We start from the raw sequence: 18,168 nt of genomic DNA, 5'->3' as shown, positions 1-18,168 counted from the left end.
GGTAAAACAAAGAAAAACAATTCTATTCCCAGTCTATTATTCCTTTCTATTGTTCCATGAATGTGTTCCTAATAGAAAGTAGAGCCTAAATGATTAGTGCCACCTGTTACTGCCAAAGCAGTCATGAATATGTGTGATAATTGTATTGTGGATTAACAGTGGTGTTCAACAGCCATAAATATGTTTTGGACACCATCACTCTTGGAGGTAAAACAGACACAAAGCCACAGAAAAGTACGCTCCACTCACACGGTGCCAAATATCTGTAAGCAGCTTAGGAAAGTGCGACAATTGATTCTGGCTGTGAGTTGCTGGCACTGATACAGACGCACACACACACATCCAGAGCATTGATGGAAAGTTCAATCAAGTTGAGCTCTGGGTGTCATGGTGAAATTCACCACGAGATATTATGTAAGCTTTACAGTGATGATATAGTGTGGGGTAGAGCTACATGAAACACATACACAGTTAAAACTGTCCCTAAAATACTGGCTTTGATTGAAAATGATTAAGAAATCGATGTGCATAATCTGAGCTGGATTTCCATTTGTGATGTTATAGTACAAAAAGTTTAAAGATACAAGTGTAGATTTTCAAATGATCTAGCTATGCAGCAATGCAGAAAATAAAACAATCAAACCAGCCAATAGATAAGCTGTCAGGACACAGGTTTTAGTACGGATACTCACACAGTGTGTCGGACATCAGTGAGCTGCTAAGGAATGTGCTGGGGTCTTTGATGGAGGAAGAAAGAGCAGCCAGTCTCAGGCTCCTGGACGTGGTGTCCGTCCTCTCGTCCTGGAAGACAAGTAGACACAAGACTAAAAGTCTACAGCTGCACTAGCAGAACAGTGAGGCTGTAATGATACACACCAGAAAAAAAATCTAAAAAAAGGAGAGCAACCAGTAGGGGGTTAGCCTGAGGATGGCGCCAGCGTACATGCTGGCAACTGCCATCTTGAGTTGTCTGATGACATTCAGCTCATGATGTGATGATGGGAAGACTTAACAAACTGAATGAACAAACGTCAGTGACAGATGGACCAAATGCCTGTGCCACAGTCTAATAACTATCCAACCAATGACTGGCAATGACTACTGACAGTGACGTTTGCATGGCTTAATTTCCAAATGTGAACATTTCCTGGGCGCTCTACATCCATCAATGTGAGCAGCTTTGTATGTTTTACAGTGCTGCACTTTACAGAGCACAGAGACGACACAAAGTCTAATTTAGTGCACTATAAAATGAGAGCTGTGGACTAAATCTGGTTTTTCCCCAAAATGCTTGTTTGGACATCCCAAGTGTTCCACAGATAAATAAAATATTCTGTTCAGGAAGTGAGTGCACCCATGTATGATACAAGCTTCTTTTAGAGACATTTATTTGCTTGTGAACATGCAGGCTCAAGTGACCCAGCCTGAAGATATCTCTAAATATTTTGCGATTCTGTTGCAAGTCAGTGCAGTCTCTTGAAATTTGACAGATGTCCTGTAATGTCCAGGACAAGCACTGACCCAACAATAATGCTGTCTGAATACAGCTTTACAGACTAGTGTTTCAAGCAGAGAACCACTGTTATATGTGGTGCACGGGTTGTTTGTTTGTTGGCATTGCTGACTTGCTGACTGATCAATATGGAAGTTTGGTAAAGACATTTCATTCATCGCTTTTCCTTAAACAAACCCCGAGTGGGCAGCAGCTATTAAGATAATGCTATCGCCACTTATCACTCAACACAGGAGTCATTTGGCAAACCAAGGGGGTAATCTGGCAGATTAAAACCATTTAAAAAGTGACTGTATGGCTGTTTTGGGGACGGTGCATACTGCTAATGGCAATCAGCTGTCAGCAATGATGTCTTGATGGCTCCCTTGACTGCTCTATAACTCAGAAGATGACTAGCAATTAACAGTGACTGGTAAAATTCAGCTTTTGTTTGACTCTGTATTTGTGCCACAGCTCGAGCTTGCCCCTCTCTGTCCATCCGCCATGCATTACCAGCATGTGAAATTATTCATTTATTCATACAAGTTGCAAATTAGGTGCGGTGCACACATTGGCACCAGTGTGGGCGAGCTAGACTCATAAATGGCTCTCAAAGTCAGGCTATCCTTATCCAAACGGCTGCTGTTGGAACAAAGCAGTGCAATTAGCGACTGAAATAGAAAAAGTGTGGGTTGTTGTTTAGGAGTACAAGCTCTTGTAAGGCATTATAAAGCTCATTTTTCTAAAGTAGAGTTGCAATTGTCTGTGTGTGTGTCATACTCTGTACTCTTGGATTCTGCGTTTGGACTCGTCCAGCTGGTGCTGCAGGTCCCAGACGATCTCTTTGTATTTGGTGTAACGCTGCTCCACCATCTCCCTCTGCCGCTGTGACTCCTGAAGGCACAAAATGGAGACTGTGTCATCACACACAACAACACAACGACACAAGAGACACAACAGTCCTTAACCAAGCAAAAGGACAGAAGCCTGGGCATCTAAATGTTCTTCAGCCTGGTATTATAGTCGAGGAAAAACACTGAAGTTAATAGACAATCAAAAAAAAAATCCAGTGAACCCACTTCCAGATCTTTGAAGTTCTCCATAAGACATTGTCTTTCAGGAACTGATTCCAAGTGATCCAGAGCTACTCTTGTGTTCTGAAAATGCAAGACACACACAGAAAATTAGAAGTATCACAAGTAACACATCAATATTAATACACATCTTAGACTCTATTGCAGCCATTTAAATGTGCAAGAACAACTACAAACATGACTAACTTTGAAGATTTATCTGAGAAATCAATACAATATATGTGTGCTAAAATCATAAAATCTCAACATAATGAACCTGGAAGTGAAAGAGAAAAGCTAAGAAGCGTGGGCAGGAGACGGTAGGTCACAGATACTGTTTTAGTGTAATGATTTTCATGATTATCATTTTTAAAACAAAGAAATTAAGTAAAGGCTCACATGAACTATACATTACAAAGTCAGTGGCAAGCAGAAGGCACTGCACACTACAAGACATGAACAGTAGATGGAGAATTATACATTATGATACAGAATTATACAGGTGGTTAATATTAGGGCATCATCCCATTTCCCTTAATTTCCTCTCCTTTTCCCTCACGTGTCTTTTGATCGCTCCTCAGCACTTAAACCGAGGAGAGGGTGAAAGGACAGAGGACAGAGAGGTGAGAGAAGCAAGGAGGGAGTAATCGATGAAACAAAACATTTAGTGAAGTAAAACATCATGCCCGGTCAAAGGTCATGCAGGGCAATGATCACTGACGACGGCTGCACAGCTGGATCAGCTGTCTGTGGGCTTTAGCTGCTCTGTGAAGTTGACTGATGCTTTAGTATTTGCACAGATAATGGGATGTACTGCCCAAATAACAGGGCTGCACAGCTGATACTATTAGCACTGTTATATATTATTTACCTCCTCCCGCATGACAAAAAGGAATGTGAAATATTGGACTGCATATAAAATATGTCAGGTACTTTCAAATAAATTGGGTGAGAACCACTGACACATCGACCACAGACCTACAGACTGAATTTTCTTTCTTTAGTGTTTTATTATTTTTTTGGTCTGACTCACTCAAGAGTTCTGGTTATAACAAACTCACATTGTTAGGCAATGGTTCACTGATAAAGGGATAGTCGGGGTTATTTGACGTGGAGTAGTCATAGTCCATAGTCAGTGTATCACCTGGAATAAATTCACTTGTTTTATACACGTTTAAAAGATGCCCACTGCAACAATCCAATATCTGTTTAAATGTTTGCTTCATTTTGAATATTTTCAGCGCTTTATCTTCCTGTCTACTACTACATTTTTTCATAACTGCTGAATTACTGTATTCCTACACACAAGTGGAGCTACAGCACGCACTGTATTACAGCTGCAGATCAGCTGAGTGAATCAGAAAGAGCTAAACTCCACTTTATTTTGAATCTACTGCAGGTAACACACTGAGTATGTGTGACTGCCTTACACAGCCCCACGTCAAATAACCCAAACTCTCACTTTAAGTGGTTTGGTGAAAAAATAACCATGAAAACATAAAAATATAAGTAATGTTTTTAAATAATCTGGTTTATAAACTATAATTTAGTCTTGTTTTGGTAAGATACAGAAGAGTGTCGCAACCATGTGATACCTACACCCTGTAGAACCAAACATCTTCAGAAATTGGTGTGGCACTGCTCTGAGTCCCTTGCTGGCTGTGTACCGCTCACCTTCTTCTCCTTGGTGCCAAGCTTACAATAAATACCTCTGGCTGAGACATCTGAACTCCTGCCGATCCTCTTTTTCTCCAGCTCACAAGATTCAAACCACAGGTGACAAATTAAACGAAAAAAACAACAGTGTGTCACCATATGGGCCAAAAAGTGAAGCTGTGTGAATGCTTTCGAAATGCTCTGTTAATGCAGATGTCACTTTAGCCATTGTTCCTGTTGAAATGCTTACTATATACTACATATATTTTTTATATCTTTATTGTATGATTGTTAAAAAAAATCAGTTTTCATATATTTTCAAAGTAAAAATAAGTAACTTTTTTCTGTATGTGATCATGTGCGCACCATGAGTCATATGCTGCTGCTGGTTTGATACAATTCAGGTGAGTGATATAACAGCTACGTGCCAACAAAGTCAGTGAGGAAGAAAACTACAAGCTAGCAAATATGGATGTAATCAACACAAGACTAAAAATATTTCATTTGAAACAGCATATGTGTATATATAGAGGGCATGGATTAATGGTGGAGAAATGGATTATGCTGCAGGGGTGTTGAGAAGGTTTTACACACTTGTTTTTCGGCCATGACTCTGGGCCACTGGTAGATTTCATTGTGACTGATTTAAATCTAAACAAATTACAGCTGAAATCCTCATCAGAGGTGCAAGAGACAAACTTTAATTAAATCTCTCAAATTGTGAGGGGGAAAATATGGAGATTTTTTTTGTCTTTACAGGATAGTGACAGTGTACAAGACTGACAGAAAAGGGGCATTGCTGGGAAATGTAATTCAAACATTTTCTCTGGATGCTATGACACTCACAGCTGCTGTGTATGAATGTGCTCAAGCCCACACAGTAATAGGCACTGATGTCATACCGTCTGGTCAATTAAAAGGCTAATTGAGGACTTTTGTTACAACACACTTCACATTCTTTGATTAAGTAACTACTTTAGCTGCTCTCTGTTCTATTCATTCCTCCACTGTACGTTTCAATAGCCTTCCCATTCCCATTCAGGAGCATTTAAGCATCAAAAGAACTGGGTGTTACAAGGCGTCACGCTGATCGCTACACTGAATGGCACACTGGCATACAAGAAAGAGTCGCTGGATGATCCCCACCACCTGGGCTGAGTGGAGGACGGGTCGATGCATCCCGCTGCTGCATTGTTGTGGTAAGCAGAAATGATTTCATTTGATGGTGGTCTGAGGTATTTCCTCTTCTTTTTTCCACAATGGCCAATTAAAGGTTGAAGTGGTCAAGCGAGGTGTATAAATGTGATGGATGGACAGCGTGTGTTAGACAGCTTCATTTATTTATTTTTTTCTTCAAGAGAGTAAAAAGGGTTTGGGTCAATATAACCTTTCAGCAGTGCAAAGTAATTTCTGCCTGACATCTAATAGCTGATTAACGATGTTAGCGGTGGACGTTAACAGTTTGGATGGTGAGGTCAATACTGTATTGTCAGTACAGCTCCTTTCTTCACCCTGTCAGCAAGACTTATGATGATTAACACAGGTCTGAGTCTTGACTGAAGCTGTAATTTCCAACCCTGTGTTCTGTTTTACCCTGTGTTTGCTGTGAGGTGAATCTGCCTACACAAATCCTGCTGAAAGTCAACATGAAGTCAACTGAATTTAACAATTTCACAACAGTTTGCCAAACCAATACATACATAGCAATTCTCTTTTAACTGCCGTAAAACCTCAGTTAGAAGGTGAGTCCCAATTAAATGTGGAGTCCCTTTTACTGTCCTGGTGTGGCTGCACATTTTGTCAAATAAACGCAGGTCTCAATTAGACGTCCAGCTCTGTGGATGTATTGCCATGAGGGTGAACGACGCTTGCGTTCAAAAACGATTGCAGCAAAGCAGAGCAAATTTCCTCATGCAAATAAAGGTTTAAATAACTATGGAAACCTTTGGCTTTCATCCTTTCTAAGGTAGGCTACCTGTGTTTTGACATATCTCTCTCTCTCTCTCTCTGTGCATGGGGTTGGTCTAAATGATGGGCCAAATGATAGGCCAACCCTATTTGATAGCCTAGTAACACTTATATGAGTATAATCATTCTGGTTTAAATAATCACTTTGAAAGCATTTCCCATCTTTGCTGTGTACGAGTTTTGTGCAAAAGGAATTAAAAGCCTGTCCCATGTAAATCCCTGTTTCTAATATAAGCCGGCCAGTGACTGAAGCAAATAAAAGCCCGGCCTATTAATTGAAGTTTTACGGTAAATTCATTACTTTGATCGAAATAATCAAACCTTACCATCTCTAGATCCAAAATGCGGTCCTGTAAATACACACAAACACAGCAACGTTACTTTACTTTATATGCATATAAAGTAAGAACCAATGCTGATGTAACAAAATGAGACAGAAAACGTTGCAAGACATTGAGTCCAGGTAACTGGACTCAATGTCCAAATGGTGGATTAGCAGAGAGAAACTCAGAACATGTGTGTGGGAGAAAAGTGACAGAAGAGAGGAATAGAGTGTTCCAACAAATGGGCAACAAGGGAAAGAAATGCAGAGGCTAGGGAGAGTCTGCAGCACACAACAGGCTTCTTATCACACACACACACACACACACACACACACACACACACACACACACACACACAAAGACAAACCGCTCTCGCCGCTCATCCAGCTCCTGACTGATGTTCCCTCTCTAACGATGCATAAGTGATGCTATGCCTCTTATCTGCCACTCAAACGCACACCTGCTCTCCCTCCCCCAACCGGCTGCCTCTCCCTTTCTGCCTGCAATGTGTTGATGGTTTGTAACAAGGGTACGTTCTTTTCATCAGCCCACCCCCCAACTTCTTCTTCTTTTTTTTTTTTTAAACTCGTCCACATTCCTCACTCTATCTGTCTTTCCTCACAACATCTCTCTCTCCTCATCCTTCATAATTAAAAGCTCGGCTGGGTCTGAGAGGGCTGATTAATTGCACACGAGCTCTGGCAGGTGCCATCATGCAGCCACAGATGGGACCCAGCTACCCAACACACACGCTACCCAACACACACACACACACACACACATTTGGAAACGATTGCTTAGCAGACATTTTAGTGTGTGTCTGCGCGTTTGTGACACTGTTTAATGGCGAGTAAAGGGCCAGTGAGGCGCTGGGGGCCAGTCCACTACAGACTAGGTGAGTTGGTGGCCTGCCAAGTGTAGATGCTGCGGTACTGAAAGACAGAGACAAGGCCCCTGGTGGCTTTTAAACTCCAAGGCCTTGTGTCTGCAGTAATTAGCTACTTGTTCAAGCAAGGCTGCAAGGAGTCTGTCAGGCCCACGGCTGTGTACTAATGTTTGTAGCACTGCATCACAGGACTCAGATGACTGAAGCCCAGCAGTTACTCAAAACCAAACCAACTGATATGCAAAAAGGAAAGAGTCTTTGCAGCCAAAATTGTTTATAAACAAAAACAGTACAAGCTGTCACTTTTTGGCAACACACAGCTGAAATTAGTTCAGCTAGATAATAAATGTCTACTATCTAGAGGGCAGGTTAACAGATTAGTAAAGACATACGACACTGACCTGAAGGCTCCTCATTTCTTCCTCCTTCCTGCGACTCCTCTCCAGCAGCTCTGAAATGAGAAAACTGTGTAAGACAAGAGGCTGCTGTTGATGAATTGAGTTGAGAAGCACTACGGACTTACCGGTCCGGTCTTAAAGTACTGATACCTGTGTATAACTATGCATATGTTAAATGATGAGTACTGGCTGTATTAAGCCAGATACATTTTGATCAGTGGTCTTTTTTATGACAGCGTGCTCCATTAACGGCAGGTGTCACGTACACGCACTATTCATTTGCATGTGTAACATATGACAATTGTAGAAGCTACATGATTAGTCCAACAGTCAGTCAGTCCAGAATTATTTGGATAATGTTTTAAGCAAAATGCCAAGCACTTCCTTGTTCCAGCTTCTCAAATGCGAGAACCTTCTGCTTTTCTTTGTCCTAAGTGACAGTGGTGCAGTCATAAATTTGGGTTTTGTAATGTTGGTCAGACAAACAGCAATTTCCACGCATCACCATGAGCTTTAGGGAGGAGTGATGGGGATTTTATGCCTCTGCGTCAGCCACAGCCACAGCCAGAGGCATTATGGTTCTGCATTGTCTGTCGGTCCCCATGCTCGTGAATGCAATATCTCTGTAACGCTTTGAGGGATTTTTTTCAAATTTGGCTCAAACATTCACTTGGACTCAAGAAAGAACTGATTAGATTTTGGTGGTCAAAGGTCAACATTCAAGGTCACAGTGACCTCACGTTCTTGTGAATGCAATATATCAGGAATGTTCAGAGGGAATTTCATTACAGCTGGCACAAACATTCACCTTGACTCAAGGATGAACTGATTAGATTTTGGTGATCAAAGGTGAAAGGTCGCTGTGACCTTACAAAGCATGTATTTGGCCCCATGAATTCATTCACCGTTTATGACAATTTACTTCAAATATCTATAAGGATAAAATGAAGTGTTGACATTTTATATCCAAAAGGTCAAAAGTCAACTTCACTGTGACATCATAATGTTATGCAAAAAAAACACCTCTAGCCATTATTCAATGCTGTAACTGAGGAAGATTGTGACCATATTTCCTGCAACTTGGCTGGTTGGCGGAGGGATATAACCGTGAGGTGGTAATTCTAGTTCTGACATGTTATAGACAATTAGAATAAATAAATAAATAAAAAAAAGTTTCACCCTAAACATCTATGTCTATACATTTACCCAACCTATTATTAAAAATGAAAATGTTATAAAGGATTTAAATGTCTGCTCTTGCAGAGCTATTCAACGGTAGCATACCTGAGATCTGAAACAATTAGGAATAAGTGCAGACGCACACAACAACAACAACGATCAGTTTTTAAATCTATGAGTTACGAAAAAGTTGAGACTCAGACATTTAACCTCCCAGCACACTAGATAAGATTATTCTTTTACTATCAATTAATTGTGTTTTAATCATGTGATAAATGCTGCTCATGTCAACAGGTCCGACTGTTTCAAGCACAGTTTGCTGCCACTGGATTATTTTTACCCATGATTTTGTTTTCAATTATAAGCACTGGTTGTCTGCTTAATGAGATGTTGTTTTAGAGGAATAGCTCTGAATTCATGTCGCAATAGAGTTTTATTAAACAAATGCCACAATATTTACCCACTTTTACTCAGCTTGGCATAAAAGCTGAGCAGGGTAAGCTTTGTGCAGCTGTTTCAATAAAATGGTACAAACATACTATTGGAACAATAAAAAGAAAGAAAATGTTAAAGATAATTTCATTTAATTCCTCTTTGTAAAATATAATTAGGAAGTATTATTCTTCCAACGACTAATGACTAAAGTGTAACTAGTATAACTAGAAGTGCTCTTTAATTCGCCTCACCTTCATCTACGTAACATGTTCTTAAGTTCAATATCCATTTACCTGGGAATGACTGAATTTCCTCAAAAATGTGTATATGTGAACAAACATCTTTCTACTCAGGTCAACCCACTTGGCAGAAATGCTTGAAAAAGCCAAATTCCATTTCTGGCTATGAAATAAACCTCCAGTGTCTTAAACCTCTGTTTTTAGCTTGCCTGTTAAAATGCACCCTGAAGTCACCAAGAGAGATGGTGGTGTTAGTCCTCTGCCAGGGTGCTGTTCTGACTCTCACCCATTCACATCACGCCTACTGTAAAACCTGTGGTAGGTCCTGTAATAGCTAGGACTTGTCATCTACATATGCAGTGTAGACTTGTTTGAAAGGGGGAGGCCTATAGAGAGTGCTGCACCAGTGAAATACACAGACTGTAAACCTTAATCTGACACTAATAATTCACTGTGAGACGATTACAGTGGGTCAGACAGGCTTCTGCAGACTGTAGGTATTAACAGCAAATCTCCTAAGATAAGAAGACAAGTATGTATAAGAAAAATACATCTCATAAAAATACAATTCCCAGCTTGATAATATAATACAGCAGAACTGAGAATAAACAGTTGTGATGGGGAAGGGTAAACCTATCTGCCATACTGCATTGTTGCAAATGCATCATGTCATCACTGCTTGCTGCATGCATTCATGCATGGTAGGGATTTGTAAGTCTTGTGTTGCTCTGCAATAATACAACAACAGAATCACCGAGAAGCCACATTACTGAGGAGCTATATTCAAAACACAGGCGATAAAATCTTAATTCCCGCACCTTCAATACAAACAGCCAGATCTTGTAGCTGTTGTGACGCACAGATTATTCTTGGGTCTAATTACTAAGGAGACCATATCAGTGCTTCTGCCTGCAGAGAAGACAGACAAGTTTGTCAAATGGCTGATTGGGTCCAAAGACAGTGAACTGTGTTTCAGAGAGAGAGGTCTGTAGGTGAGGCTGTAACATCAGATTGCTTATTGGCGCCATGCCTTACCTCTCTAGCTAACAATATACAGTGAAATTATGGACAATTTATTGTCTCTCTGTACAGGTCTTCCATCTCTCCTCCATCTATGACTCCCACCATGGTCTCGGGGTGTCTATTAACTCTCTTTTTCTCTTAATGGAACACAAATTAGGCTCATTTCCCTGTATTGTTCGGACAACGCGGTTGTTCTTCCTCTGCCTTACAGCTCATTAAAAGAAATTCAGTCAGAAATGCGACTCTGGACAAGAAAAACAAGCCAATTTTCCATAGAAGACTCAAAGTTCACACACATTAAGATGCTTTCTCAAACATTTGTAATCGTAAACAGACTGTCCCGTGTGCATGGGCACAGACAACCATTTCCCCAAGCATCCTTTACAACACAGACAGACAAAGATACTTCACTTACATGAAGGCAATGAATTAGTTTCTGCTCTTAATGACAGTGTGATTAAGTGTAAATGGGAGAGGGAGAAAACAGGAAGTCAGCATATGACTGGGCTGTGTCAATCAAAAGACATAGTCAATGAACGATTACATTTTCATTAGGAGCCTGCAATAGTAAATAATCATAAATTCAGACGTGGACAGCCAAAGGATTTCCTGTCCAATGCTTTTCTGGTAAGGTATTGGCTGCTGAATAAAGAAAACGGTCTGATTAGTCTCACATGATGCTGCTCTGTGACAAATTTTATATAGCATGGGAATGTGACTCACTGGAATGCTCTGATGATCATAGTACCACAGTTTGACAACGAGAAAAAAAGAATGGAATTACCACCTCATGGTTGTATGCCTCCGCAAAACCAGCCACTTTGCAGGAAATATGGTCACACTCTCCTCCTCCTGAGCTACAGCATTGAATAATAGCCAGAGGTGTTTTTGCAGAACATTATGATGTCACAGTGAAGTTGACCTTTGACCATTTGTATATAAAATGTCATCACTTTATTTTATCCTTATACACATTTGAGTTAAATTGTGTCACAATTAGTGAATGAATTTGAGAATTATGGCCAAAAACGCGTTATGTGACCTTTGATCACCAAAATCTAATGAGTTTATCCTTGAGTATGTGTTAGTGCCAGATGTAATGAAATTCCCTAGGCGTTCCTGATATATTGCATTCACAAGAACGTGAGGTCATTGTGACCTTGATCTTTGACCTTTCACCACCAAAATCTATTCAGTTCATCCTTCAGTCGAAGTGAACATTTGTGCCAAATTTGACGAAATTCCCTCCAGGCATTACTGAGGTATTGCATTCACAGGAATGGGACAGATAGACGGACAACCTGAAAACATAATGCCTCCGTCTCTGGCTGTTGCTGGCACAGAGGCATAAAAACAAAAACACCACACACTGCACATACATTGAATTTTCTTTAACTAAATACTGTTTGTGTACCTTTCTTTTCAGTGCTGAGGGAGTGTAGTAACTTCTCCTGCTGGTCCAGGCGCTGCAGGAGAGCGGCCTGTTCTGAGTCCCGGCTCTGCCTGAGGGTCTTCAACTGATCCCTGGTTTGCTGATGCTGTCTCCTCAGGCGCTGCTCTCTTGTGTCACGCTCCCGCACCTCCTCAAACAGCCAGCGTAGCTTTGTCTGGTTGGTTAAATAAATATATGATCAGCGCAGAATGTATTTGATAGAGGTGTAGTGGGATGGCTTTGGATGGGTTCTTATATTCAAAGGTTTAATTAAAGACATGAAGAGATTTAGCGCCTTGGGAAGGGGAAGTCACTGATTTAAGTCCACCTTGAGAGCCTGCATTCCAGGCCCATCTGATAATAAAAATTATTGTCCTCATATATACTGCTCCCATAGGTTTTCTCATGCAAAGGTCTGCACACTAATTAATGCAAAAGACCTCACACAGGAACTCAATTAAGTCCCCTGTCAGATATAAGACTATCACATGGGAATTCTGTTTTCCCTGTAAAGTAAAATCCTCTCATGAAAAATTTTCTTTAATTCCTCTTCTATTTAAAACCTCCAGAATTGTCCAATCAACGAGTTTATGATTCTCTTGAAATCTCTGCTTAAATGTCCACGCAACATGAAGTCTATCAGTCTTCTGTCATTTTGACTTTTAACCTCAGGATCAGGAAAGAGTCCAGACAAAATGAGTGTGATAAAAGCTCAGAGAAAATATAGTGGCCCAGTAAGAAAAATTAAAATGCGGCACAGTGTCAATACAAAAGGGGAGGTAAATCAATTTACAATGTTTCATATAACGGATTGTTACAGCCAAGGAAAATTATTGGTTAAATGGATATTCTAACTGTGCTCTGTAAGCCTGTAAATCATGTCTAGATTTTACTAACATGAAAACTCTTAACAAGGGCGCTAATTATCTCTGTTGTTCTCCAGTGTTTTATTTTTGTAAATGCACCGTTCTCTGAAAGCATTTCTGACAGGAGATATACATTATGGTGATAAACACTGTGAATTGTGCAAACACATTTTAACACAGTATCATGCATCACTGCCACAGCCATAATTACATGTTTCTTTCGTACAGTGCACCACTGCAATAACAAATGGAGACTGATTTCTCTTAGAAAGGAGCCAGGTGCCATACTCTTATGATTATTATGGAAAGACATTCTGTCAAAAATCCCTGAACATCACAGTTTCATTGTAATCACTGCTGACTCTCACCACACATCAGTGCTCAGCCGCTCAAAGTGGTTTCCTCAACAATGAATCATCTTTTTCTCAGAGGTTATACTACAGTATGAAAAATTCTAGTTTGCAAAGATCAAATCATTGATTCCATATACTTTATGCTGTTGTCTTTCATTAATCTCCTATATTGCATGAATGGTCTTGGTGTTCATGGTAACACTGTTACTTAATCCATTATACAATTGATTATTTAGAGAAATCCTGTGTATGGAAGATAGCACTTTCTGCATGTAATGATCATACCTTTGTCTCAGCTAGCCAACGGTGGGGGTCTTTTACTAATCCAGGTTTCTGTGAGATCGCCTGTTAGAACAGAACAGAGAGAGATTAATGCAAATGTGAGCTTTTCTGGCCTTTGATACCATGCTATATAAAATTCTGCTCTTAAAAGGCGATTCAATGCAAAAGAGTGCAAATCTGAGAGAATTTGTAATCAGGATTTTATGGATGTAAGTTGTCTTACATATATAATAATTAATTAATAATATAATATAATATATAAGAGACACTGTAGAAGAGAGAGAAAAAACAAATAGTGACTGAAAATGTGGAAGGACAGAAAACAGGATAACAATCAGAAGAACAGCCTCCTGTTAAACCCTGAACTTTTGTGAAGAATGACTTTTGCCAATTTAAAGTGGCATGCGTATGTGTTAAACAGCATATGACACCGTTCACACAGGTGCACATGCATACACACACCTGCACACTGAGGTTGTGTGTGTGTCATAAAAATGAGCTCAGGGAGTAGGTTCCATCCTTCCCAGACAAGCTTGTCAGCATCGACAACACAAACTGACTGTCTTCCAACTCCTAATGACTGCTGACACACACACACACACGCACACACACACACGCACACACACTCTCAAGACAAAAAGATACAGATAAACAGTCACATAACTAGCTGATGCTCAGTCGAGAGCACACCTCTGCTGAAGCTTTGCAGCTGTTGAAATGTGCCAGCTCCATATGTGGCTGTTTCACCAAAGGTTAACAATCTCTCCTACGCTTCATTACCTGCTTGTTTGAAATAAGGAGGTGAACACATGTGCAGGCCAGTACATAAAATGAAACATTAGATATCCTAACCACTTTCAAGTACCTGAGTTGATTATTATAACTTCCAGAAGCCACACTGGTCTCTGTCTGTTCTGTGGCCATTATGGCTCCACTTTAACCACTGTGCCAAGTTTTGGAATAAATGTAATTTTATATATATTTTTTTGATGGTTCTGACAAAAAGCAGAAACATGGAGAGAAACAAATGACAATGCAACAAAGGACACTGTGGTTATACATTATGCATCTTAACCACAAGGCCTCCACGACACTGCGAAGAATCAGAAATACTTCATTCTTGTTACGAAGCTAACAGAAATGTGTGCTTGCACATATTTGATCAGTCACTGCAGTGTATTGCTGGATAATGTCATGATGAGGTGGTGCAACAGTTGAGCCAGGTCCTGCTTCTTTCTGAACACAGCTTATGACACAGCTTTGAGCTACATGCTAACATCAGCATGAGCACAAAGACAATGTTGACATACTTGAGTTAAGTAAAGTAAAATGATGATAAAATGATAGCGACACTAGATGGAACAAGAAAAAAGAGAGAGAAAAAAGATATTACAATTCATCCTGATGTAAACATGAATGTCTGTACCAAATCTGATGAGAATCCAATAGTTACCAAGGCCTGTTGGTTGGATTCATCATCTTGGAGTTTCTACAGAATTTTGCACCAATAATTAATAATTAATAGAGGTTGGTTGAGGTATTTCAGACAAAGTGAAAGCTCTGCCCTGCTAGTGACGCTACAGTAGGACCACACTTTCACAGTAGGATTCGTTGTCAGGACACAATGGCAATTTGTACTAAAATTCATGACAGCCCATCAAAAAGATTGAGATATTTCAGTCTGAACCAAAGTTGTAGAGCAACTAACAGACATTGTGGTCCCCAGAGCCATACCTCTAGAATGGCAAAACATTTCAAATCTGCCTTGATGTTACACACCAGAAAAGAAGTCACACACTCATTTGAGAAAAACTGAAAGTAAATAATTGCCTCTTTGTACCATGATCAATCTTTACAAAAAGGTTTATGTGCAAACCCATTTATACAGAAACCTATGCTTCGCTGGTGACACGCAAGCAGACAGAGGAAAACCTAACTCCCCTCCTGCTACATAGGTAAAAAGACATAACATATTCACAGGTACACACACAGCCATGAACAAAGTCAACAAAAAAGTAAAACACACACTAGTGGCAAGGTTTTTTATGCATAATCCACTGACATGGAAAGTCACACTGCAGGATTTCCTTTTGACCCTTTCTGTCCCATGCCATGACAGACAACATTGTTACTGCACACTGCACTTTTTCAACCTGTCACTCAAATCCAGATCCAAGCAAAACAAATTTCCCAAGTTGTTTCCACAGCAGCACAAAGTACGCCAATGGAGTGCTGCTGTACAGAGGTCCCCATCTCTGGGAGTACAACCACATGGCAGAGAGTATGACTGTGTGGGAGGATAAAACATGCCTGTGTGCCTCTTGCTCGCTCTCTCTCTTTACTCTTTCCTGAAAGAGTAAAGAAGGCAGCTCGGTGCAGTGGCAGACAAAAAGGAGGTGAAACTGCTGGAAAACTGAACAAGTAGGCTGGGAGTTGAAAGTGTTGTCTGTGGGTCTGAAGTGAAAGAAATGCCACTATTTTGTCAGCAGCACTGCCGTGGAATCCAAGTGTCTGCCACTGCTAATTTAAATGTGTGACTGCGTGGTTTATGTATCTCTTTCAGAAAGCGAGTAAATCTGTGACTGCACGTCTTTGGTTACAGTTTGTTTCACCTCCCGCTGTGAGAATGGTAAAGATAGCTAAGAAACACAGAAGCAGAGATGTTACAACTAACAACGAGTGGGACGGACACAGGAGGATGTTTTTATAGATATTTTCACTGGGGCATTTCACCTCATCAAACAGTTTAAAGTGAAAGGAGACGGGAAAGTCAGAGGAGAAACAACATAGAATGACAAATGTCCAAGGCTGGATTCACACACAGAACTCTGCTGTTACAGCGTGTGCACTCACAGCCAGCTGTGCACAGAATAGAAAAAGATGTCTACAGGAAGTAGGTCACAAGTGAGTCAAGTGGGGTCAAGAGGTTAAGAAAGCAGTTTCACGAACTCAGAATCTCCCTTGGTAAATGATTTACCAACATTCACTAAATGCCCAGTGGTAATATCTGTATGACAGTGTACTGCTTCTTTTCTTTTGCTTTAACTTTAAAGTAGTGTTATATTGTCCTACAACTTCCTGCATTCCTGCCTCTAAAAAGAAATAAGGAAGGAGAGTATCACAAGGTAACTGAAATCTAATACACCCCTTAACCGTTAATGATTCCCCTCATTAGGCCAATCACTAGCGAGTTTGACTTCTTTTCAACATGACAGATTACAGATGAGGAGAGGTGTTGGCTCGCATGTCTGGCTGTTGCACTGCTGGAGCCGATTGGGAAATCTATAAGAGCAGATAAGAGCTGCCTGGGTTCATTAGCCTGGAGTAGTAGAGGAAAACTGGCTCCATGCATGTAGGGGGGAGTGAGTGTGTGTGTATGTGTGTGTACAATGTGTTTATTAGTGTATGAAGATGTGGGTATTTCCGATTGGCAACATGCATTAAACTGTTTGTCAGTAGGCACTGGAAACGTTATAGTGCATAATAGGCATTTTAGTATAAACTTTATTTAATCAGGTAGCCTTGTTGAGATTGAGATCTTTTTTCATAACCAGACAACCACACAATCAGCAGCACAAACAGCACACTCAATCACAAATCGACAAAGAACTATGACTCAGAAATAGTGATACTGGTACTATTTAACGTTTTAACAGCAGGCTGACATATCTGCATTTAAAACAAGTCTATGATTAAGAAGTGATCATCTGAAAGCATCAAACGCAGACAAAAGATGTGATATTAAGGTACTGATAAGGAAGAATAATCTTGTTTAAGTATAATGTAAATAGTACTGGGCCAAGAATGGACCTCTGTGGCAGTGTGATGGTAAGTGGGCTTGACATTAGAAATAGCTGAAAAGCTGCATCCAGTAACTATTGTCAAGTAAACTCTGACCCATGAAACAGCCGCAGGTAAAGACAGAAAGAGGAAAAGTCACAGTGAGATGAGAGAAGTATTTCCATTGGACATTTTGTCATCATGCAAAATCCAAACAAGAAGCAAAGCAGCATTTATCAGAATGTACAGGAGTACATTTATTGGAAGTCACCAGTTATTATTATATACAATATACTGTAAACTACACCTGTGCTAAGACATCTGTAACACCATGTGCACACTACATGACTTTCAACTGCTCACACTGCGCAACCTGTTGTCTTGTAATCAGGAATCTTGAATCGTTGTGGTTTGCACAGTACATGACTGATCACCAATAGGGGGGTCACAAATTACAAGATCTTTCACCAGGAGGAATCTCCAACGAGTCTTAACACTCACATAAACAGGTGAGAAGTAAAACCGGAAATGACGCCATACATGCACGAGAGAAGATTTGATTTTCCTTCCAAATGGGATGATATGCAGTGAAAAAACAAGAAAGACGAAGAAGAAGAGAATATGGGTGAGAGAATGGAATGAGATGGGCAACAGGGATTGATGTTGTACAACTTCTCCCCCAGGTTTCCCCTTGCAACGTGACCTGCGCTCTCATTGGCTATAGCTCCTTGCTGCATTCACTGCCAGTCACATCCGAGTCACAACATTTTTCACCTTACCAAA

General features: G+C 40.3%; 1 protein-coding gene across 2 annotated transcripts in view; it reads right to left on the bottom strand.

Annotated features, from left to right (window-relative positions):
• Positions 1-18,168, bottom strand: part of LOC139621815 (centrosomal protein of 128 kDa) — a 37,640-nt gene that overhangs the window by 848 nt on the left and 18,624 nt on the right. The window contains exons 18-24 of one of the 2 annotated variants that reach the window (XM_071478682.1): positions 13,609-13,668; positions 12,087-12,279; positions 7,800-7,849; positions 6,516-6,539; positions 2,572-2,649; positions 2,273-2,386; positions 693-801 (exon numbers count right to left, since the gene is read on the bottom strand). In XM_071478682.1, the coding sequence (XP_071334783.1) occupies positions 693-801; positions 2,273-2,386; positions 2,572-2,649; positions 6,516-6,539; positions 7,800-7,849; positions 12,087-12,279; positions 13,609-13,668 (628 nt within the window). Of the gene's footprint in view, positions 1-692; positions 802-2,272; positions 2,387-2,571; positions 2,650-4,164; positions 6,540-7,799; positions 7,850-12,086; positions 12,280-13,608; positions 13,669-18,168 lie in introns of those variants that run through there. The other variant, XR_011691089.1, reaches the window with a different exon arrangement.

This window comes from Trachinotus anak, unplaced genomic scaffold, assembly GCF_046630095.1.
Source record: "Trachinotus anak isolate AG129_WGS33_773 ecotype Australia unplaced genomic scaffold, CSIRO_AGI_Tana_v1 ptg000005l, whole genome shotgun sequence".
NCBI classification, from domain to species: Eukaryota; Metazoa; Chordata; class Actinopteri; order Carangiformes; family Carangidae; genus Trachinotus; species Trachinotus anak.
This window is presented reverse-complemented; position numbering and strand designations above follow the sequence as displayed.